Genomic DNA, 25527 nt, shown 5'->3' with positions numbered 1-25527 from the left:
GGAAAACATCAGGAATATATGGTTATTAATTTATTTAAAGCAGAATGATCTTTATTAAAGGAGAAGTATGGTCAAAGTTCTTTTGGCCATACTTCTCCTATGGATCACAGGAATGCTAAAATTTGCTGTCAGCTGATGTCACAGAACTGGTCCAGGCTCTGCAGGGATCCTGACAACAATGTCAGGATCCACCCACCTACCCGACTGGCAGCTGGCTCAGCTTCTCAGTGCATCTCCACAGTCCAGAACAGAGAGCAGTGATTGACAGTCACTATCGCTTCCTGGAGCCTGAGAATTGACAGTCAGCAATCTTTGAATGTTCAGTTCTTGGTGTAGAGTCGGCAGGGGACAGCTGCAGCATCGAACCAATGCTGCAGCTATCTAGTTAGATATTGAGTATGAATGTTTGTATTTTTTTTTCCCATACTTCTCTTTTAAGTGATAAAGTTTAAGTTTAGACTACTGATTTTAAACTAGACTTTGTAGTCTTAATGTAACACAATAAAACAAAAATACAATGTGAATACAAAATATGTGATATATAAAGTAAACACCACTATGAAAGCTCCTGTGATAAGGTGTATGACAAATAAAGACTAGTCCATCCTGCAACTATTCTAAATAAACTCTTCTCAAAAAGTTTGATCTCTCCACCCTTAATAAAAACTTTTTATTCATGGTGGAGAGATTTAATTTTCTTGAGAAGAGTTTATTTAGAACTGTTACAGGATGAACTAATCTTTATTTGTCATACACCTTATCACAGGAGCTTTCACAGTGATGGACAGAACTGTGAAAACGTGACACCTCAGTGCGAAAAATGGCAGAGAAGCTGACCTCAGAAAGTACACATGCAATGACCTGTGCAGGACCGGCTGGATGGTTAACATGGAGCAGCCCTCCTCATATTGGGGAATCTTGAGCTATACAAACAACAAAAACAGAAGGGCACAAACACCTAGTGCATTATTTCCAGCACTATATTAAAAGATTAATGATACAAATTATACTCTCAAACCAAAGTGAATTGTTAGCATATCATGAATACAGAAACCAGAGGTGTACCCTCTAACCTCATAGGACCAAAGAGATGACCGTACCAACTGACAAGTTTTGCTGGACTGACCCCCTTCCTCAGAGCAAAGAATGTACCATTTCTTGCTCTGAGGAAGGGGTCAGACCCCCGAAATGCTACCAATCCACTATGGTTTGTGAGTATAATTTTTATAGTTCATCTTTTAATAAAGTGCTGTAGATAATGCACTAGGAGTTTGTGCCCTTCTGATTTTGTTTATTTTTTGGCTTCCACTGTGATGTATATTTCATATAACCCATATTTTGTGTTCATTGCGTCTTTCTTGAGTATCTTTCTTTTGGGTATATTGAATGGAAGGCTGCAGTATTATTGCACATTGTATTATTATTTTTGGGTTATTGTATGGCTGTATTGCTGAGTTGGGTGGTTTCATTGGCTTTTACTCTGCCTTCTTCTGGAACAACGCTATGAACATGTGGGTGGTTGATCTTGATGGACATCAGTTTTTTTCCAATCTTATTGTCTTATGCATGTAAGATAAAAGTACTGTAGCACATAGCAGCCATTGAGCAGGGATCGTCTATTGTTCTAACTGCTGATTACCATGGATTTCTGCACTTTTTAAGTTATCATTGATTTTTTTGCTGAAAACATAATGTAAGGGTCGCAAAAGCTGTACACACCTGGAACTCAGACTCAGATATCTCACTAACAGACTGCCTGAGAGGTATAATTAATTGTTATGTATTGGCTTTCCAACTAATAAAATTAAAATATCAGGTTTGGTTTGGACTGACTTTTTATTTTCAATATTTCTTTATTGAATTTACAACAAGGGTTGACACAAATAGAAATGTAGCATAGGCCTGGTTAGCCCATAACAAGGTATCAGTAATACTTGAACAGAAAGAAAACAAAAATAAAACAAATATTACAAGAGTATCACATTGAAGTGTCTTATATCAAGGTCAGTATACTCGTCTAGCAGATTTTTTGGTATTGCTCATTCCATGGCTGCCAAATAATGTTCGCTGCCTCATGTTTGCCTATTAAGTATATAGTGTTTCAAATGTGGCATGTGTTTGGACTACTTGTATTACCTCGTTTATAGTTGGGGGTTTGAATTTTTCCAGTTTCTTTAGAGGGTTAGGCCTGCTGCTAGTAAGATGTGTGTTATTACTCCCATCAAGCTATTGGGTACTTGACCTATTCATAGGGAAAATAGAGCCATGCCTGCTGAAAATGGAAGTTGAAGTACCACAACTGTTGAGAGCAAGCGGAATTCTTCCTCCCAAAAGATGAGGATCCGGGGGCAAGGCCATAGGATTAGGTGCGAAGTACCTGGTGCTCCACAGTCTCTCCAACAATTGGTAGATGTATCAGCTGAAAATTTAGAGATTCGTAAAGGAGTTAGGTACAAACATAGTAAGAGTTTTATGTTCAGTTCCCAAAGGTTAACGCACCTGGTTACTGAATATGTAGTTTTAAGTGCTTCTTGCCAACATTCAGCAGAGTAAGCTTCACCAAAGTCATGTTTCCATGCTTTAATAGAGGAGGATTTAGTAAATTCAGTTTAATTGTGAAAGGTATTTTAAAGCAGTGCAATACCCATCCTGCTAGGTTTGGTGACATCAAAGAATAAAGCTATGCACCATGGAAGTGTATTAGTGAATGTTGGGTGTTTTTGTAGGAAATGTGCAATCTGCAAATATTTATAATAATCTGAAATAGAGATATCGTATCCTAACTGCAAGGATCTGGAGGTGTTAATTGTTGGGCCAGTCATTAAATTCTCTTTTGTATGAATACCTTTAGAGACCCATTGGCTAACATCGAGGTCAGGAATAATAGTTGATAAGCTAGGAATAGGAAAAGGAATAGTGGAGTGCGGTTGCTCATCAGCCGACATAGCTAGCAGAGCTTTTCAGGCTAATAGGGTTGCAACTATAGTGGGAGATAGGGAGGACATTTTGGAGTGAGTAAAATGGGTGGCTATTAAATAATTATATAAATTATTGCCAGGAACTTGAGATTTTTCCAATGCCACCCAAAGGTTACGTGAGTCCCCAAAAAACCAGGCTTTCAACTGCGGCAAAATGGAGGCTAAATAGTAGTCTTTTATTAAAACATGTCCAGCTCCTCCTGCTTTCCTGGATTTAATCAGTTTGCTAAATGCACTTGTAGCTCTTTTGCCTTGCCATAGGAATTGATTTAATAATGATTGCACTTTCAGAAAAAAGGAGTTAGGTAATGGGATGGGTAATGTTCTAAAGATATAGAGTAATTGAGGTAATAGTATCATTTTGAAAGTCGCTAAGCGACCAGACCACGATTATTCAACTTTTGCATTCTTGTAGAGAGTTTTGGATCTTATGTATCAAGGTTATATAATTCACTGTAATTAGGTCACCCAATCAATCAATATTTTTTTCCACACACATGGAAATGTTTTTTTTTAGTCTCCATCATAGAAGAAGGAACTCCTATATTTAAAATGTATGATTTGGTTCATTAACTTTATATGAGACTTGGCTAAACACCTGTATGTACTGAAACTGGAGCCTTCTCTACATCTGTTAGCATCAAAATTATATTGTGTGCGAATAGACTAATAGTATGCAGTTTGTCCTGTATTTGGAATCCTGAAATGGAGGAGTGAGAACGTATATAAATTGCCATAGGTTCCATTAGTAGATTATATACGAGTGGTGATATTGGGCACCCTTAACGGGTGCCATTAGAAATCTGTAACGGAGTAGATAGCCTTCCGGAAATAAATACCTGTGCTGAAGGTTTAATACAAAATGCCATGATGGCCGACTAAATTGGACCTACAAAACCAAATGCAGACAAAACTTGAGCTAAATAGCTCCAGTGTATTCTATCGAACGCCTTCTCTGCATCCAATGCTAGGAGCAGAAAAGGTAGTTTTTTTGTTGCAGCCAAATGGATGACATTTACCAATCTGCGGGTAGCATCTGTTGTCTGGCGCCCTTTTGTAAAACGAGATTGGTCTGGGTGTATAAGTAAAGGTAATACGTCAACCAAACGAGATTCAATCAATTTAGCATATAATTTGAGATCATTATTCAGTAGTGATTTAGGGATAAAACTTTAGGGTAAGACCAGGTCCTTCCCTGGTTTAGGTAGAGTTATAATTAATGTTTTTAGCATTTCAGGAGGAAAGGAGAAGATATCTATGGCATTGTTATAGACTTTTCCCAGGTGTGGAGTCAGAAGGCGTTTAAATATTTTAAAGTATTCCCCAGTGAAACCATCTGGTCCAGGTGATTTTTTGTTGGGTAATAAATCTATTGCTTGGGCAATTTGCTGTGGAGTGAAAGGTGAATTTAATGCCTCTAACTGGTCTTTTGAGAGCTGGGGAATAGATAGTTTAAGCAAAAATATTTTTAGCAGGTCTGGCATGGGTTGGAAGCTGTCAGGGTCTGAATTAAGGTTGTAAAATGTACTATAATACTGACTGAATGTGTCTGCTCTATCTTGTGGATGATATAGTTTGTTGTTAGTAGTTGGGTTAATCAAGAAAGGGATATTAGTTTTAACTTTTAGACGTTGGGCTAGAACTTTGCCAGCTCTATTTCCGTTCATATCATTTTAAGCTGCCTTGATAACTTCTCAAAGTTTTGTAGTAGAAGTGTGCGAAGATTAATTCGCAGATGGGTGATTTTTTTTTAAAGCTCTGGGGTTGGAGCAAGTTTATTTTGGGTGTCTAAATTGTTGATGTCTTGTGTGAGATCTTGTATAAGCTTTTGCCTTCTCCTCTTTACCACAGCTCCCAGTTTAATGAATATACCTCTAATACATGCTTTATGAGCATTCTACACTATAAAAGGGTCTGCTACTGACTCAGCGTTATCAGTAAAAAAATCGGAAATATTTTTCTCTATCATAGATTTAGTCTCATCATGTTGCATTAGCCTTGGGTTAGCTCTCCAGAGGAGGATGGGACTAGTAGATAGTGAATCTTGCATAGTTAATGAAATGGAGGCATGGTCAGACCATGTGACGTTGTTTATAGTAGTAGATTCTACTTTGGATAGAGTCCATTGGTCTGTTAAGAACAGGTCGATGCGTAAGTAAGAACCAGCAAACACAAATGCTCCTGTGCTTGGGGATGGACTCGATGCAGGCTACAACCACATTAAGAATGTCCTGGAACATGCACACCTTGCTGCCCTCAACAGACGGGTGGAGTCCAAATATACTGAATGAGGAAAGAACAAAGAGAGGGCACAAAGGCCTAGTGCATTACCATAAAAAATGTTTAATAAGAAATAAAATCGGTGTTGTACTCACAAACGACAATAAAGTCAAGGCACATCAAAATATAGCTGGGTCAACACCGTGCTGAGTAACAGTCCGTAATGGGGAATGTAGACATCCATTAGTCTGACGCCTTTCGAGGACTTGCCTCTTCCTCAGAGCCAATGTTTAATAAGAAATAAAATAGGTGTTGTACTCACAATCGACAATAAAGTCAAGGCACATCATAAAAGAACAGCTAGGTCAACACCGCGCCTCTGAGGAAGAGGCAAGTCCTCGAAACGCGTCAGCCTATTGCATGTCTACATTCCCCATTACGGACTGTTACTCAGCGCGGTGTTGACCTAGCTGTTCTTTTATGATGTGCCTTGACTTTATTGTCGTTTGTGAGTACAACACCTATTTTATTTCTTATTAAACATTTTTTATGGTAATGCACTAGGCCTGTGCGCCCTCTCTTTGTTCTTTCCTCATTCGATGCGTAAGTAAGATCTGTGGGATGTGAAAAAAAAGTAAAGTCCTTCTCGTTAGCGTGGAGACATCGCCAAATATCGTATATATCTTGAGATTGGATACAGTGTTGTAATGATGTTGAGTATTTCTTAGGGAGAGTTGTAGAGTCCATAGCCGGATAAGGAATGAGGTTAAAGTTTCCGCATATTAAGAGAGAACCTTGTTCAATGTTATATACAGTACTTTATTGAGCAACTTGTTGAAAAAGCGTATTTGATGATTATTTGGGGAATAAGTGTTAACCAGCGTGTGGGTTGTATAATTTATGTTGCAGATTAAGATTAGGTAGCAAACATTGGGATCTTTGATTTCTCTATGCAGAGTAAAGGAGGTTGTATCTTTGATAGCAATTAGAGTCCCTCTTTTTTATCATTGGCATTGGCACAGAAGATGTGTGGGAAATGTCTGTGAGAGCATTTAGGAGGGTTTTGTTCAGAAAAGTGTGTTTCCTGAACACAGAGAATATCACAAATATGTTGGATGGCTTCTTGCCATAGAGATTTGCGCTTCACTGGATGGTTAAGGCCCCTTGCGTTAATGGTTAAGAATGTCACTCCCATGGTAATGTGGGGTTGTTGGTGTGGAAATGGTAGATATGAAAGATTTTACTCACATTGAACAATTCCCAATTCCAATCAGACATTTTTAGAGATGTGGAGTTGGCAAGTTTCCTTCTCCATGGTTTCCTGCGCAGAAGATCGAGAGCTGTACAGACACTTCTGTGGGTTAGACTGTGATAACGTAAAAGGAATTAAACAAACACATAACGTGTATAACAAAAACATTAAGAGGCAAGACAGTGGGTTATTAGTACCCGAGTGCAGCATCATGCTGCTCATATGCAATCAGGGGTAAAAATAGACCTAGGTCCTAGGAGGTTCTCCGCGTCCCAGGGGAACATATTTCCCTATATTAAATGAGAAGGGAAAAAGAAAAAAAAATGAAAGCTGCTGAACCAAACTTGATAATGGTCTCAAGAATTTTTGGCTGTAACCACTCTCCACTCTGGATCGGAGCAGTGGATATTCCTGGAAGAATATGTAGAAGGAATATCAGGGAGAATGTTCCAGGATTTCAGCAAGGACAAGCCTTTTTCCAAAGAGTCTATCACATAGGTGGTGTCTTCCTTGTGGATGGTACGTTTAGTAGGGTAACCCCATCTGTAGTTAATTCTATGGTTCTGGAGAGCTTTGGTTATAGTGGTGAGGTTTCTCCGCTTTTGAAGTGTATATTGGGAGAGGTCCGCATAAAATTGTAAATCAGCATATTCTGTGGGAATCTGGTCCTTGTTGCGCATTGCTATCATTAGACGCTCTTTAATATGAAAAAAGTGCAGTCGCAGGATGACATCCCTTGGTACATGGTCAGGGAGATGGTTGGATTTCGGTAGTCGGTGAATTCTGTCAATCATGACTTCCATCTCATTTAAGGAATAATCGGTTTAAACATGGATGCAGTAAATTTACGGAGGTCTGCTTGTGATACAGTTTCAGGGATGCCTCTAATTTTTAAATTATTCCTCTTAGATCACTGGTGTCAAACTGGAGGTCCTCCAGCTGTTTCCTAACTACAAGTCCCATGAGGCATTGCAAGGTTGACAGTTACAAGCATAACTCCTAAAGGCGGGGGAATGATGGGACTTGTAGTTTCGCAACAGCTGGAGGGCCACCAGTTTGACACCCCTGTCTTAGATCTATCTTCCATGTCAGCTAATTTCGCTTTAACCCACTCCATTTCTTCTTCTTTGGTTTCATTAGCATCTACTAGATCATTAATGGTTACCGCAAATTCTCCCATTTTTGTTTCTCTATGTTCGAATCTACAATCCACTTCCTGTACCTCTTTAGAAAATTTATGCATACAGGACATCATGTCCGTGTGCAAAGAACTTCTGAGGGACATGAGCATGTCTTTAAGTACTGTATCCATAACTGGCTGGTTGCTAGTGGGGAATTCTTCAATAGAATCCGGCAGTTCCCTTGTATCATCTCTAGAGTTATTAATAGTATTGTCAGGGCTCACCTGATTACTGTGTCTTTCTCCATCTATTCTTGCTCTCGCTTTTTCTGGGCTGCCAGACAGTGGAGTGGAGGAGAGAGAGTGTGGGATCCTTCATTGATTCCCCTCTGTGATCGGAGAAACCTGTCAGTGAGGCTGGCGGAGATGACCTTGAGATTGTGGAGAGAGAAGTGCTGGCGCCATATTGCCTGCTCCCATGCTGCTGCTGTGTGAAGAAAGCAGTCAGTTTGTGAGGCTTCCTATCGTCCTTTCTTTTTCTGGACATGATCTGTGTGGTCCAGAGAGCTGGATCGCCAGTGCAGGGTGTTTTTTTAGGGAGTTGGAAAGCCATTTTGTGCCACTGTGTTCACCTATGGAGCTGGAACTGTGACTTCAAGCGGGCATCTTGGTCTTGTCGCACTCCCCTGGACTGACTTTTTAAAAAGGTAATGAACTCCAGAAGCTGTGCCCAAAAGAAAGATAGGCAGAGGGCAAAGGACTAGTCTTCACTATTATCTGAGGTCTCACTGCAGCTGTATTTTCCCCATTACTAACTTACCATGCCTTGTTCTGCATTGTGTCTCTGTGTGGGGGAAGCCATCTAGGTAGTCAGGGCTTTGCTTCCTCATATCAGAATCTCCAGCAACACAGTAGCAGCATCATCTAATCTCTCAGCCAGTTCAGCAGGGGCGGGCCCAGATTCTAACCATCTATGGGTAGGCTGATTGAAACCAAATAGATTGTTGTACGACTTGGGTACAACCTGCCTGTCAGATTTTAAATGCGGTTATTGCTAGCGGCCAAATCACTGTGTTCTCCCCATGGGGACAGCTCTCCCCCCCACCCCCTCCACCGGGAGAACACAAAATTGCATCATCTATGGCCTGCTTAACAGTCAGAGGCAGCAGTGCCTTTGAGCTCACACTTAAGCTATATAGCAATAAGTGCCTAGGCACACTCACATACTAGTAAGAGCACTGCTGCAGTTTGGGAAAATTCATTACAAAAGTTCAATTTTTCATAGCAACTATACATGTTAACTGCAACCAGTTAGGATGGCTTTACCCCTAAGATTACTGTCACCCAGTCTGTCTTCTTAAGCCGGCTATACATAGATCAAACTTTGACTGGTTCAGCAGAGACTGCGTACACTTGTGTACAACCACCCTATTGGATTTTTCCTGAATGATCAGTGCCCCTGGAGGCAACACTGATCATTGTATTCTGCCAGTGGGTAAGGCTGCCTGGCGGCAGAATACAATAGCTCAGCGGTAGTGATTCCCCCGTCCACATCAAATGCATGGATGAGGGAATTGGTTCATTTTTTTTTGCTCAACTCAATGGCTGCATTAAAGAAAAATGAATCTTGTATGTCTTGCCTTAGCATTGAGGCCAGCCACACTCAGGTTAGCAAACCTGTCCCAATCATTATTATTCTTCCTGATAAGCCAGCACCAAAATCCTGCTTCCCACTCCTCCCCATTCCATTGAAGCTCAACCTAATCCAGCATCACAAAGTTTTTTTTTTTCAGTCTAAACAGACTGATAGTCTTGCATTGAAAGTGAGGAATAATGTAGCACAACTAAGGAGGAATCAGCGCAAAATATCTGTATCAGGTGAATGTCATCTCATGTCTATGATATCTTCTTGCACTTCTCCAGAATATGATTTTCTTCATAATATATCATCAGGGATTTGTGTAGATGACAGGAAGAAAAGTGCTATGTCATTAGACTGCAATATATGACTGGTGACTAAGGGAACCTCTCTGTTTTCCTCCTGGCCCTTTTTTGTTACTGTCAGTCATTCAGCTACGTTGCTGCAGGTTTTCATATTGCCTCATGGAAGTACAGTCCTGATTTGAACCCCAGGCATTTTTTTTTCATTTTGGAATGGATATTTTCCCTCAGTTTTTCTGTCATAGGGACAGAAATGAGTTGAAATCTCCCGAGTGGGGACACAGACCACAGTAAAACCTAACATTTCCACACTCTATCCTAAACTAAAAAAAAGAGAGCTATAGGGCATTAAGAAATATTTTATTAAATGCAAATATAGCTAGGGGCTCTATATGCAGTATGTTGTTTCTTGAAACAAAGATAGGTTGACATCATTTCTGAATATGGTTGAAATGCATAATATCTGTCAATAATTATCTTGAATATTTCCTGCTGATATTAGTTATTGTTTTCTCCTACACGTATATCAAACAATAATGGATATAATGTATATCTAGCTGAAGACCTTCTTAGATTTCTGTTTACTTTTTGTCATCGTTGCCAGCATTGTTGGACTTTTCTTGTCCTGGTGGCTTGTGAATACTGCGCAGTTTGTTATTTCAGCACTTTTGTCTTGTTTTCACAGCTAGAATATGTGGACTCTCTGTCCAAGCACAGCGGCTCTGCAGTTGATGTCACAATCTGCTTCTCACAAATCAAAGAGTTCTGGGCACAGCTTGCTTGGCCAAACTCCTCTGAGGCATTCGTATTTTTAACACAGCTCTCTGATGTAAGTTATGAAACAAACAAACAATGTGTACCAACTAATACCTTGAAAAGTATGCAAGTTAACATACTGATGGGTTATTTATGTAAGGCAACTTCTAATTTGGCTTTACCAGTCCTTTGGCACACCATACTATGTGTTTCAGTGTGTGGAATTAAATGCAGGAAATATACACTTTGTATGTAATATAATTTTATTAAGATAGAAAGCATGAAATACACAGATTTACTTCAAATGAAGTGCAAGCAAATTATGGTGAGAGTTTTATGCATCCCACACAGGGGGTCAGTAATACAGAGCAATAAAGGAGTGTGAACAAAGCTCATTGTCTTGTCTTCATTTCCTTCATGCCCAAATTTGATAAAAAGCACCAATTGTGCTCAACAGACGTCAAGGTACATTTTGAGTCATGTACCAACCAGGGATAATTATATAGTGCTGCCCAAAAGATTTTTGTGGTTGTACTTTTTGTGCACTTTGTACAAAATATAAATGTGTTTATGCCAAACTGTAACAAGAATATAAGCGAGCGCAAAATCGAGAACAAATATGAATACAGGCAGCTGCTGGCACTTCAGGGTATAGGCAACAGCCCCAATATAAATGTGTATAAATAAAGTGCAGCGCTATAAAAGCACAAACTGTATGAAAATATTAATATGGTAATTCTCATAAACTATATATGATCAAGAAGTATATGCAAAAGAATAAAGTGAAAATCAGTGCGGTTGTGCATATAAGTGAATCATTTATTTTGATTCACTTATATGCACAACTGCACTTTATTTATACCAAACTGTATTAATCTTCCATCTACCGGTAACTGTTAAATAAAAGGTATGTCAGGTTAAGTGGGATACTGGTGAGTAAAGATAAAAAAGAGGGAAAGAGGTGATAATCAGAGAAAGAAGGGAAATATCCAGCGGAGGTGGGAAAGAATAAAGTGAGTTGTGTTGCAGAGGTTTGTGAAAAGGCAAAGCAAGTTTGTGATAAAGAACTAAGAGCACGCTAGAATAGAGTATACAGGAGTGAAGAATGGGGAAAATGTGGTGAAGAAATTACAATTTGTTAAACTCAACAATTAAGTGGAAGATTAATCCAGTTTGGTATAAACACAGTTACAGTGGGGCAAAAAAGTATTTAGTCAGCCACCAATTGTGCAAGTTCTCCCACTTAAAAAGATGAGAGAGGCCTGTAATTGGCATCATAGGTAGACCTCAACTATGAGAGACAAAATGAGAAAAAAAATCCAGACAATCACATTGGCTGATTTGGAAAGAATTTATTTGCAAATTATGGTGGAAAATAAGTATTTGGTCAATATCAAAAGTTCATCTCAATACTTTGTTATATATCCTTTGTTGGCAATGAGGTCAAACGTTTCCTGTAAGTCTTCACAAGGTTGGGACACACTGTTGCTGGTATGTTGGCCCATTCCTCCATGCAGATCTCCTCTAGAGCAGTGACGTTTTGGGGCTGTCGCTGGGCAACATGGACTTTCAACTCCCTCCAAAGGTTTTCTATGGGGTTGAGATCTGGAGACTGGCTAGGCCATTCCAGGACCTTGAAATGCTTCTTACAAAGCCACTCCTTCGTTGCCCGGGCGGTATGTTTGGGATCATTGTCATGTTGGAAGACCCAACCACGTTTCATCTTCAATGCCCTTGCTGATGGAAGGAGGTTTGCACTCAAAATCTCACGATACATGGCCCCATTCATTCTGTCCTGTACATGGATCAGTCATCCTGGTCCCTTTGCGGAGAAACAGCCCCAAAGCATGATGTTGCCACCCCCATGCTTCACAGTAGGTATGGTGTTCTTTGGATGCAACTCAGCATTCTCTCTCCTCCAAACACTGTATATGTTTTATGAAGGCCACAAAAAAGTACAGCCACAAAAATCATTTGGACAGCGCAATATAATTATCCCAGGTTGGTACATAACTCAAAATCTATCCTGACCTCTGTTGCTTCCCTATGAGACAAGTAGAACTGGAAGCCCCAGTTCCTTTCTTCCACCACCTCTTTCTGTTGCAACAAACTTAATAATCAACCAAACCGAGCAGTCATGATTATAGGTCCTATACTAATCATGTTGTTCGAGGAAAGTTGGATTGTGCATGCACATCTGACTACCTTTGCCAGTCTTTATGCAACTGAAATTACTAACTTAAGGTTCTTGAAAGTGATTACTAAACTTTGAAGGATGGCCATTATGTCCTCCAAATTAAGCTGGCATTGAAATTGTCTCAGGCATGTTCTCCTTCCTCTTGTATAGCCATAATTATGAACACATGTAATGTGAGTATTCCTATTAATGGCAGAAGCTGTAGAAAAATACATTAAGCTAATTTACTAAAAAAAGAGTTGTCACACAATAAATTGTGTCATAATTCACTTTAACTATCCTGTTATGTGAAAGCATCTGCACATGATTAGGTAATTCAAGTGAACAGGAATTTGCTTTTCACTTGTTATGATGATTGAAGTGAACATTCACACAATTAATCGTGTGAAGATTCTCACCTTTAGTAAATCGGCTTGCACATCACTTCTTTTTGTGATAGCTATACACAGCGTAACCCTTTCAATCTGTATAAATGATAAGTGAAAATGAAGTTCTGATTAACTTGATGACTTGATAAATGATTTCATTGAAAAGGTGAATCTATGTTTTGTGTAAACTATAATATAGATTTTATTTTTAGATAGTTGTTACTGATTTTATGTTGCCATTTTGCATGTTAGGATATATGCAAAGCAGCAATCTATTATTCAGAAGCTATTAAGCGGAAGGTCGACAGAAGTCACCAGTCAGCGGGACAGGCTGCTGTCACAGAGCAGGTAAGAGTTGAAGAAGAGTGACATATACTTTGGATTACGCCAGATCTTTCTATGCAAAATCGAATATTTGTGTCCGACAGAGAAACCAATTGAACAGCTCACTGCTAATATAAATTTACTTGTATGTATTGTCTGCAAAGTTAATTGTAATCCCTTACATAAAGTCAGTACAAGAGTGGATAGCTATGGCATATATGATATAATATATTTTTTATAAAATTAACACTAATAAAACTTTACGATGTATAATGTCAAGTGTAGGTGTACACCTTTTAGTGTTATAGGTGTACTACATTTGTTCCTTGAAATAATGGAGACACCATTACATTATTTATATACAGTGCTCAGCATAAATGAGTACACCCCAACAGATTGTCAGAAAACCTTTACTTTCCTTTCAGAATCAACATTTTCTATGGGACACTATACTACAAAATACTCCCACAAATGTGGACCATTGATTGCAAACAAGATCTATTTGCACACACAAAAAAGTATTTTAACAAATTCATTCAAGACCATGTTGCAAAAATTAATACACCCCAATGAAAGTCTTACGAGCAAAGCTAAATTTTAGACAACAAAATCCTAATTAACACGAATTCAACTACAGGTGAGTTTAATTATTCATTAAACAGGTGTCCAGCAGACAGTTGATTATTAAAAGGCATTACTTAACATAGAAAACCCCTTCCCATTTCATGCTGTCAGCAATGGCACCACATGGAAGAGAAATGTCACAAAACTTGAGAAAGAAAATAATTTCTTTACACAAAAAAGGTGAAGGCTACATGAAGATCAGCAAAGCTTTACTTATAAGTCAGAATACTGTAGCAACAGTGATACAAAAATTCAACAAAGATGGAACTGCAACCATCTCACAGAGACCTCCAGGCTGTCCATGGAAGTTAACACCTCGACAGGAGCGTCTTCTGATGAATAGGGTTGAAGAAAATCACCATGCAAGTTCACTGCAGTTACCAAAAGAAGTAAAAAACCAAACTGGGGAGATTGTTTTCTGTTACACAATACGGCATACACTGCAGAGGAATGGCATGCATGGGTGTTGTCCACGAAGGAAGCCTCTCCTAAAGCCCAAAAAAGCCCGCCTAGAATTTGCCAGGGCCCATGCTGAAAAAGAAGACTACTGGGATTCTGTACTGTTGAGTGATGAGACCAAAATAAATGTTTTTGGAACTGATGGCTTCAAAACTGTATGGCATCGCAAAGGTGAGGAGTACAAAAAAAATGCATGGTGCCTACAGTGAAACATGGTGGTGAAGTGTCCTTCTGTGGGGCTGCATGAGTGCTGCTGGTGTCGGGGAGCTTCATTTCATTTATGGTATCGTGAATTCACAGATGTACTGCTCTATATTGAAAGAGAAGATGCTCCATCACTCCATGCCCTTGGTGATCGTGCACTTTTTCATGACAATGATCCAAAACACACATCTAAGGCCACTGTTGCGTTTCTGAAGAAGAAAAGGATGAAAGTGATTCAGTGGCCAAATATGTCTCCTGATCTGAACCCAATCGAACACCTATGGGGAATTCTGAACTGGATGGACTTTTGTCTTTTTTCAGCCAGACTAACTATGTATGTAACTATGTAACAAGTTGAGCTTCACTCTCCATCCAGCATCCAGGTTCTAAAAGAGGTTGTTCTTGAAGAATGGAAAAAGATGGTTGTTGCAATATGTCACCAACTTGTTCATTCCATGCCTGGGAGACTTAATGCTGTCCTTGCAAATCATGGAGGCCATACATAATATAGCTGTTTTCATTGTGGGGTGTATTCATTTTTACATCAACTAATTTGAGTAAAACTGACGATTTTGCAATCTAAGTTATATTATTAAGCTTACTTTCATGTAATGAGCCAAACACATTTTCTATAAAACTCTTTTGGAAATTGTTGTGCTCATTGAGATATTGATTAAAATCTTACTTTTCAAAAGGGGTGTACTCACTTATGCTGAGCACTGTGTGTGTGTGTGTATATATATATATATATATATATATACACACACACACACACACACACACAGTGCCTTGAAAAAGTATTCATACCCCTTGAAATTTTCCACATTTTGTCATGTTACAATCAAAATTGTAAATGTAGTTTATTGGGATTTTATGTGATTGACCAACTCAAAGTGGCACATAATTGTAAAGTGGAAGGGGAATGATAAATGGTTTTCAAATTGTTTTACAAGTAAATATCTGAAAAGTGTGGTGTGCATTTATATGCACTCCCCTTTACTCTGATACCCCTAGCTAAAATCTAGTGGAACCAATTGCCTTCAGAAGTCACCTAATTAGTAAATAGAGTCCACCTGTGTGTAATTTAATCTCAATATAAATACAGCTGTTCTGTGAAGTCCTCAGAGGTTTAGTGAACAAACAGCATCATGAAGGCCAAGAAATGCACCAGACAGGTCAGGGATAACGTGGAGAAGTTTAACCTCCCTGGCGGTATTCCCGAGTGTAGCTTGGGGTAAACCTTCAGTACCAAAAGTGGTAACCCCAAGCTACACTCGGGAATACCCTGCAGCGTTGCTCCGAGATCCCTCTTTCACTTACCTTGTCCTGCGCTTCCGCGATGTCCCCCCTGCAGCATCCCCAGCCATCTCCTCCAGCCGATGCCGGCATCCGTCTTCCGGGTTCCGGTCCCTGCGAGCGTTGGGACGTACAGGACATACGGGGGCCGGAACCGGCAGGAAATTAAAAAATTTTAAAAGTGACATTCACCAAATATACTAAAATCACATAGTAAAACATTACTGTTTCAAAGCATTTCACATACATTTTGTCCCTAGTGCTTTGTCCTGTGCCCTGCCTGCATTTTTTACTGTTCTTTCTGCATAGAAACTGAGAAAAGTCCATGGCGTCCAAAAAGCGTCCTTTTAGGTCAAAAGCGGTTTTAAACCAGCTAGAGAACAGCGATAGTAAATCAGAACTTGCAGAATTCAGTGATAATGATTCGTGAGGAAATTCGGCATCAGACACTGAAAACGATTTTGCTACTAACCTCACTGATGTGCGAACTTGGCGCTATATTTCAAATTTCAGTGTTTTTGGTTTGATTATATTATTTAATTAAATTTATTATTATTATATTATTATTTTTTATGATTATTTATTATATTATAATTTTAGGATTTTGTGTTTCAAATTTTATCATACCCGGGATGTTTACTAGACTCTTGTTCGGACAGATTTCAGTGAGTTATTCCTAAAAATTACAGGCCTACAATAAAAAACAACCTATTTCCATGCAAAAAAATGTACCGCTTTGAGCACAGAAGTATTGACATAATCAGACCGCTAGGGAGGTTAAAGCAGAGTTAGGTTATAAAAAAATATCCCAAGCTTTAAAAATCTCACGGAGCACTTTTCAATCCATCATCCGAAAATGGAAAGTGTATGGCACAACTGCAAACCTACCAAGAGGGCAAGGAGAGCATTAATCAGAAAAGTAGCCAAGAGGCCCATGGTAACTCTGGAGGAGCTGTAGAGATCCACAGCTCAGGTGGGAGAATCTGTCCACAGGACAACTATTAGTCGTGCACTCCACAAATCTGACTTTTATGGAAGACTGGCAAGAAGAAAGCCATTGTTGAAAGAAAGCCATAAGAAGTCCAGTTTGCAGTTTGCGAGAAGCCATGTGAGGGACACAGCAAACATGTGAAAGAAGGTGTTCTGGTCAGATGAGACCAAAAGTGAACCTTTTGGCCTAAAAGCAAAGCGCTATGTGTGGCAGAAAACTAACATTGCACATCACCCTGAACACACCATCCCCACAATGAAACATGTGGTAGAAAACCTGTTAAGAGTTTTCAAAAGACTTGAGACTGGGGCGAAGGTTCACCTTCCAGCAGGACAACGACCCTAAACATACAGCCAGAGCTACAATGGAATGGTTTGGATCAAAGCACATTCATATGTTAGCGTGGCCCAGTCAAAGTCCAGACCTAAATCCAATTGAGAATCTTTGGCAAGACTTGCAAATTGCTGTTCACAGACGCTCTCCATCCAATCTGACAGCGCTTGAGGTATTTTGCAAAGAAGAATTGGCAAAAATATCACTCTCTAGATGTGTAAAACTAATAGAGACATCCCCAAAAAGACTTGCAGCTGTAATTGTAGCGAAAGGTGGTTCTACAAAGTATTGACTCGGGGGGCTGAATACAAATGCATGCCACACTTTCCAGATATTTATGTGTAAATAATTTTGAAAACCATTCATCCTTTACTTTCCACTTCACAATTATGTGCCACTTTGTGTTGGTCTATCACATAAAATCCCAATAAAATACATTTACTTTTTTGGTTGTAACATGACAAAATGTAGCAAGTTTCAAGGGGGTTGAATACTTTTTGAAGGCACTATATAGAGATATATATATATATATATATGTATATATATATATATATATATATATATATATAAAATGTAATACACTGTAAATCATTATAGCAAGCAATAAATTAAATAATCTCTGATTTAACCTCCCTGGCGGTATTTCCGAGTGTAGCTCGGGGTAAAGTTTCAGCACCACAAGCGGTAAACCCAAGCTACACTCGGGAATACCCTGCAGCGCTGCTCCGGGATCTCTTCTTCACTTACCTTGTCCTTCGCTCCCACGATGTCCCTCCTGCAGTGTCCCCTGTAATGTCCTCCTGCGGATGCCGGCATTTGTCTTCTGGGTTCCGTTCCCTGCGACGTCAGGACGTACGGGGGACCAAACTGGTGGGAAATTTGAATGTTGTAAAAGTGACATTCACTAAATTTACTAAAATCACATACATTACTTCATCAAAGCATTTCACATACATTTTGTCCCGAGTGCTTTGTCCTGTGCCCTGCCTGAATTTTTACTGTTCTTTCTGCCTGGAAACTGAGAAACGTCCATGGCGTCCAAAAAGCATCCCTTTAGGTCAAAAGCGGTTTTAGACCAGCTAGAGAACAGCGATAGTAAAGTAGAACCACTTGCAGAATTGAGTGATAATGATTCGTGGGGAAATTCAGTATCAGACACTGAAAACGATTTTGCGACTTTGCTCAGTGATGTGCGAACTTGGCGCTATATTTCAAATTTCAGTGTTTTTGGTTTGATTATATTATTGAATTAAATGTATTACCCTTATATTGTTATTTTTTTATGGTTATTTATTAAATTATAATTTATGATTTCGTATTTCAAATTTTAACATACCCAGGATGTTTACTAGACTCTTGTTCGGACAGATTTCAGTGAGTTATTCCTAAAAATTACAGGCCTACAATAAAAAAAATACATATTTCCATGCAAAAAAATGTACCGCTTTGAGCACAGAAATATGGACATAATCAGACCGCTAGGGAGGCTACATAAAAGAACAATATTTTTAAAACAAAGAGATGAGAAAATGAATATACAAAAACCATCAACACCCTTTACCTACTTTCCTTGCAGTGGTAGAGCAGATAATATTCAGTCCAGCACCTGGCTCCTTGAAATGAATGTAGCTGTGGCTGCACTCTCCAATTCATCATGCTGATTGGCAGCTAAGCTTTTACTAAGTGACGAGTTCAAAGTTTGCATTTCAAAGTGAAATCTAATTCCTTTTTTTTTGTTTAGACCCACGCAACAGTACGTCAAAGATAGGAACTAATCACACACAGATGCAAGAATCCAAATCTATCAACATGTTTCTTGACATGGGGATAACATAAACATATGTTTCTAACAAGGAACCAGTAGGTTTTATAGTTTGAGTAATTTATCCTCCAATGATTACAACAAAGGCTTTATATAAATGACTGGTCCCACACGCAAGTCATTACAGAGGCTACCAAATCTTCAGGCACCACGACTGACTTGCACTTGTTATAATATGCTACCTTTTAGTTGCATCATCATTGGGAATTTAATATAACAGCTTATTATGGGCACTTGGATGCCCATTTATAAAGGAGTGGTAGGGGCCAACCAAAGCAATATTTTGAAAAACTCTGTTACTTTATAATGCACAGCATTTGCTTTACAAATGTGTTTTACTATTTGCTTGTGTAGGCCCCTCCTAGTTAGGTGCTAGGATTAGTTAGATTTAGTGCTGGTTCACTATGTTCAGCGGAGCTGGGTGTGTTTTGTTAGGTATATTTAGCTTGCCTCACTGTAACTAGTGTGGCTGTAATTAGTGTGTTGGGCAAATCTATCTGTGCTCACTGTATCCAGTGCAACTGATTATTTAGGTCTGTTTAGTGTTCTCAGCTGTTGCTAGTCTAATAGCTCCCTCTGCTTCCATAGAGTGGTAGAATTCCATGGAACATAGGTGTGGAGCTATGCAGATGACAGTATGAATATTCATATCGCCTTGGCCAATCCCAGGGAGCAGGGCCCTGATTACTTCTGGGTAACTGCATAAATTCTATGAGAGACTGGGCTTTTGAGTCTCTTCCTGCTTAGGATTTGTCCAGCCTGGAGGATTGCTGCCCCCCAGTGCAATGTTGCCATGTGCTTGCCTGAATGCTGAAGCTACAAAGAGCTGGATGAGAGGTTGTCTGGTGAAGATCTACTCTGGTATCACAGGAAAAAGGTGTCACTTGGATGTTGGAAGAAGGCAAAGCAACTTTGCCTGGACATTTGTGAATACAGACTGTTGCGAGAGATCTTAGAGACTTTTTGGCTGTTGTCACCCCTCTTGTGCTAGAGAGTCGGCTGTGTATGTCTGTTTTTAAGGGAACATTGACTGGTGTTCTGAAGAGGTTACTCTAATTCCTTGTGAAGGGACTCAGATCTTATTGCTCTAAAGAAAGAAGCTAATGTACTTTTAACTGCTTCTAATACAAGTCAAGTCCACAGTTTGCCACAAGCAAGGACTTTAGCTTTATAGAAAGGAGATAACCATCCTCAACTTGTACATAGTTTCTGTTTTTGGAATATCCCACTTAATTCCCTCAACCCTAGTCAAGTTCTCCAAAAATAAAAAAAATAAAAAAACCACACCCCAGGACTTGTTATTGTAGAAAAGAGTGACTGTGTTCATGTCCCTGGCTGTGGGGAAATCCACTGGGGAAGAACCTGGGTATATTTCCAGTGGCTCCTACAGGAGTAAGCGTTACACTTAGTTCTGGACTCCAAATCAAGTCAAGCCTTGTTCATTTTAATGAATAGAGGAAGGAAGAAAAAGTGCCAGGAAAGGAAACCTGTCACTTTGACAGGTTATGTGAGTGGGCTTTCCCCTATCCTGTTTTTTGCGTTATTAAGCAGAGAACACTCTAAGGAAGGCCCCCAGCTCCACACCGCATAAAATGAAGGCCCCATATGGAGTGATCACTTTAATGTTTTGTGGAGAGCAGCTGTTATAGATGCCCCATTTGGTCTTAGTTTGTTCAAAGTCTGCATTCAGCTTATCATCCTAATTGACCTTATTTTTGTACCTAATTTCATTTGTTTAGCTCTGCATTATCCTGAACAACATTGAGCATGTACGCAAATTCATGAGCAATGTCCTGAAAGACCTGGACTGGAAATCTCTGGAGACGTCAGTGGAGCAGTCGTCTGGGTCGGATGGGAAGCAGCAAGTGCAGAAAGCACTGAGCACACAGCTGCAGAACATTGACATAGATATGCAGAGAGAAGCCAAAAACATGATCGCACACCTAACAGAGAAGGTATTGTAGCTGCGATGATGATAATTATCAGTATTTTCTTAGAACAATACCTAAGGGGTTAGCAAAGTAGTCTTGTGCCGCTGAGGTCCTAGGTTCAATACTTTCCAGCAGAACTGTCTGCATAGAGTTTATATTTTTTCATTTCTGCAGGTTTTCTGCCAGTGTTAGTTTATTTAAAGGGGATGTAAACTGGTAAGCATGTATTTTCATTTCTTTCTTTCTCTTGGTCAGTACAAAGAAATTTAAAGAAGGATATTTTTTTATTTTCTAGTCAGATTAATATGAAGTCTTGCATATAAATATTTTGTATTTTCATCTCAAGTCAGCAAGTGGAACTCTAGGCTCCTTTTCATGTGTTTTCCAGACTAGACTTTTCTGTGCTTCTAAAAATTCCCAGTGTTTACAAAGCTCAACAGCTCAAGTTCAAATTTATACACACAAGTGAATGCTTTGTAATGCATCTCCATCTCTGCCTGTTCAGGGTTTTGCCCTGTATAGACAAGGCACAGCTTCACTTTAGTGATCTGCAATATTAAACCTAAAGAGGAAGTGTGTGTTTCTATATTTGCTAGATACAAGCCAGCTAGTGGTTGTTTTGTGGGAAAGTGCATTTGTTATATGTTACTAATACATTGTGCTATTTAATAATTGCAGTAGGTGCGTATGTTGGCCATGTTTGTCTTTTGCTAAGTAATTGGCTTGTCTTTGTTTTTTCACGTGTTATCATGCATTGTAATCCACAGGCCTTATGGCATGTGTCTATGAATCAAAATATTAACAGCGCACCCCAGTGCCTCACACATGGGTTACCAAGAACCATTTAAATCAAAGGCAAACCTGTGTATCTGCACCGATGTATGTTAAAACACTTAGGCATATATAGGCCCAGGGGCGGACTGACCATTTGGAAACTCGGGCACTGCCCGAGCGCCTGGGGTTAGGAGGGGGCTCCATGAGATGCCCCTGGTACCTTTTTCATAGGCAAGGACACAGGGGCCCCATGATCCCCTAATGCCCGGGGGCCCCATGAGTTGTCAGTCCGCGCCTGTATAGGTCTTAAATATATTTTTTAATTAATCTAGTGTAAGTGCAGCATCATGGAGAAAGGTAGAGAGAAGTGAAGTACTAACATTTAATCAAACTCTACTCTATGCATATGTGCTGACAAAGAACACAGTGACAAGAGCAAAGAACAAAATGAGCAGATCGATGAGCTCATCAGTGTGCTGTTCCTGAATGATTGTCGAATCAGTAGACTGGGTGCATTTTAAGCCAGTGCTGGTAACAGAAACATGTAATGACTGCAGTGGCAGTTAAAAATATGTCTGCACTGTGTGTATGGTTCACAGGACTCATGAGAAGAGAAAGCCAGCACACCAATTGTAGATCCACATAGAAAGTTTTCAAACTTTCCAATTAGATTTCCAATTGGTAACAACATACTGCTGTAATGGAATGGTCAGCTCTGCATAATCCTGAACAACATTGAGCATGTACGCAAATTCATGAGCAATGTCCTGAGAGACCTGGACTGGAAATCTCTGGAGACGTCAGTGGAGCCAGATAGAAAGATAGATCCAGATAGAAAGTTTTCAAGCTTTCCAATTAGATTTACAATTGGCGTACTGATTGGTAACAACATACTGCTGTAATGGAATGGTTACAGTGTATGTCATTTTCATTATGCTGTATGCAACCTATAACATAAAGGAAATGGGTTGTCGGCAGGGGCGGACTGACAACTCATGGGGCCCCGGGCAATAGGGGATCATGGGGCCCCTGTGTCCTTGCCCAAACTCAAAAAAGCCTATGAAAAAGGTACCAGGCGCATCTCATGGGGCCCCCTACTGACCCTGGGCCCTCGGACAGTGCCGAGTTTCCAAATGGTCAGTCTGCCCCTGGTTGTCAGCTTTACATTTTTAAACTGGCAACATGAATAAAATGTGGGCATCTAGAGGATTCATGAGTGTCTTGTTTCATCCAAAACTTGCTGGCTCTATTATGCAAAGTTTCAGCGCTGCCTTCCTCTTACTTTAAAACCATTCTGTAGTAAAGTTAAACCAAATGATCCAATAGATACAGTTACATGCTACCTAGTGATATCAAACTTTAATTATCTTCTACATTGCATTGAAAACCCTGAAGCCTGAGGCACCCTTTTATGCAAATTTCGATTGAGTAACTGATGTCGCACTTACCTAACTTCTGTGTCTTTTGCTGGCCTTCAGGGCTGCCCATTTTAGTAATTAGCCAATTGAGAAACCCATACCCCACTCAGGTTCATAAAATTGGTATCTGCAAAAAACATACCAGATTTTGGGGCACACCGTATAGAATGAGTGTGTTCCAGCACCTCATGGCATCTGCATTTGGCTGCTTCTGTCAGTTTTCTTGATCCTCTATACAGCTTTAATTATAAAGGCATATAAGACATGGGAGTTGATTTACTAAAACTGAAGAGTGCAAAATCTGGAGCAGCTGTGCATGGTAGCCAATTAGCTTCCAACTTCAGCTTGTTCAGTGAAGCTTTGCTTTAAAAAAAAAACCTGGAAGCTGATTGGTTTCTATGCAGAGCTGAATCAGATTTTGTATTCTCCAGTTTTAGTAAATCAACCCTATGTTTTCTGTGCAGTGCACAAATTGTATGACCTGTAAATATAGGGTTGCCACCTCATCCCCTTAAAACCGAAGACGTATGAATAACACAGGATCTGAGGCTACGTTAACGCAGATAAGGCACTAAGTCATTTTAATTACAACCTTCATCAGCCACAGAACCTGTGTAATTAATATGTGTTCAATTTTAAAGTGATGAGGTGGCAACCCTGTAAACAGCGTAATTAATTGCAACCACACAGCAACTTTTGGCTTGTAAAATGTATTAACCACTTCCCATCCGGCCCATGTATATAAACGGCCAGACGGGAGCAGTGCAGGAGTGGGTTGCTGTTCACAAACGGCGCCCACCATTTTAGCCTGTGCGCACTCCCTGGGAATGAGCGGCACCGCAATCCGGTGCCTGCTCTATCCGGCGGACACAGCGGAAGACCGATCACTGTACGGGACCTCTGTGTGAGGTCCCGATCATGTGATCACTGATTGGCAAATCAGTGATCACATGAATAGTAGTAAGCAAGATGTCACTTCCTCACATCATTGCTTACTACGTGTGAAATCTGTGAATGATCACAGAGATCACATGGTACAAGGCTAGTCACAACAGCCTTGTACCATGTGACAAGCTGTGACCAATCACAGTATTTCTCAATGGCTGCAAGAATGCAGCCAGAGAGAAAGAGAAATTGTTTTTATAACCTTTATGGGTGTAAAAGCAATCAGTGTAAATAAAAAAAAACAAAATCTTCATCACCCCCCACAAGTAGTACAGTGTCACTATGGTGACACTGTACTGCTAGGGTGGCAGTATATTAAAAAAAAAAAATAATAATAATATAAAAAAATAAAAATATATTTTTTTTTAAATTATAATTTTTGGTTATAAACTAGTTTGGGTTATTTTTTTTTACTAAAAAGATAACTGAATACATTTTGGCCAAGATTTATGCAAAAAGATTATTTATTTGCAAAATTTTATAAGATAAACATTTTTTTTTCAAAATTTGTGGACATTTTCATTTATATAGCAAAAAAATAAAAATCTCAGTGGTAAATAAATACCACCAAAATAAAGTTATATCTGTCTCAAAAAAATGCTGAAAAATTCATATGGGTACAGTGTTTCATGACTGCGCAATTGTCATTCAAAGTGTGATAGCGTTGAAAGCTGAAAATTGGCCTGGACAGGAAGGGGGTAAAGTGTCCGGACTTGAAGTGGTTAAAAACACTTTAGCTCGTCTCTATTTCCATCATTTCACTATGTTTTGAAGTGAGCAGTTCCTTACGTGGTTGTAAACTCCTGCATAAGTTGTAACTGTTTATCTGCAGCCATCTCTTCTCTACATCCATTCAAAGTAAACAGTTTACACGGGGTTTCTGAGCTTTTGGAGGCAGGGGGCAGGTATCTGATGTTACAAAGTACACAGCACAGTGAGGAGAGCTGAGTGTAATCTGAGACCTGAGTGGAGAAAAAGGACATACATACATACACACACCTTTACAGCCTCATAGGTAATGACCTACTGTGTGTTGGAGGGGGCATGGCTATCTCCCAGGATTACCTGTGTACAGATAAATGATCTATAGTGACTCAGATAGGGAAGGAGGAGGGTGGAGAGAAAAACACAGAAATCACACTAGGTGCTTTGGACTGAGGCAAATACACACTATAAAAAATGTTTGTTTGTTTTTTCATTTCAGAGGTTTACAACCACTTTAAGGTTGTTACAGAACTAATTTTCATAAACAATCAGAATAAAATGTTTAAAGTTATCACATCATAATATAGACTTTTAGTTTGTATTATACCTCTGTGAAATTTGCAGCACCAAACTCCCAGCTGAACTTGATATGTAATAGACACACATGCATGCTGATAGGCATTCATTAATAAACTATTAAATGTAATTTTTAGAAGAAAACAATGTAATACCTAAATAGTTTATGGTATAATTCTCTTGCATTCCTCTGTACAGCTCTGACTGTGAAAGGGAGAGGTGCTGACAAGGAGCATGCTAATAGGAGGAGAGAGCAGAGTGACCACAGAGAGAACCTAATAGGCAGGCACTTG

At 39.5% G+C, this 25527-nt stretch overlaps 1 protein-coding gene across 1 annotated transcript in view; it reads left to right on the top strand.

Annotated features, from left to right (window-relative positions):
* Positions 1-25527, top strand: part of BAIAP3 (BAI1 associated protein 3) — a 534732-nt gene that overhangs the window by 436644 nt on the left and 72561 nt on the right. The window contains exons 23-25 of the mRNA XM_089682088.1: positions 10197-10340; positions 13085-13180; positions 20625-20840. Of these exons, the coding sequence (XP_089538214.1) occupies positions 10197-10340; positions 13085-13180; positions 20625-20840 (456 nt within the window). The remainder of the gene's footprint in view (positions 1-10196; positions 10341-13084; positions 13181-20624; positions 20841-25527) is intronic.

This window comes from Staurois parvus, unplaced genomic scaffold (genome assembly GCF_062004578.1).
Source record: "Staurois parvus isolate SC_StPar_1 unplaced genomic scaffold, SC_StPar_1.0 ptg000018l, whole genome shotgun sequence".
NCBI classification, from domain to species: domain Eukaryota; kingdom Metazoa; phylum Chordata; class Amphibia; order Anura; family Ranidae; genus Staurois; species Staurois parvus.
Note: the sequence above shows the minus strand (reverse complement) of the source record. Positions and strands in the feature narration are given on the sequence as shown.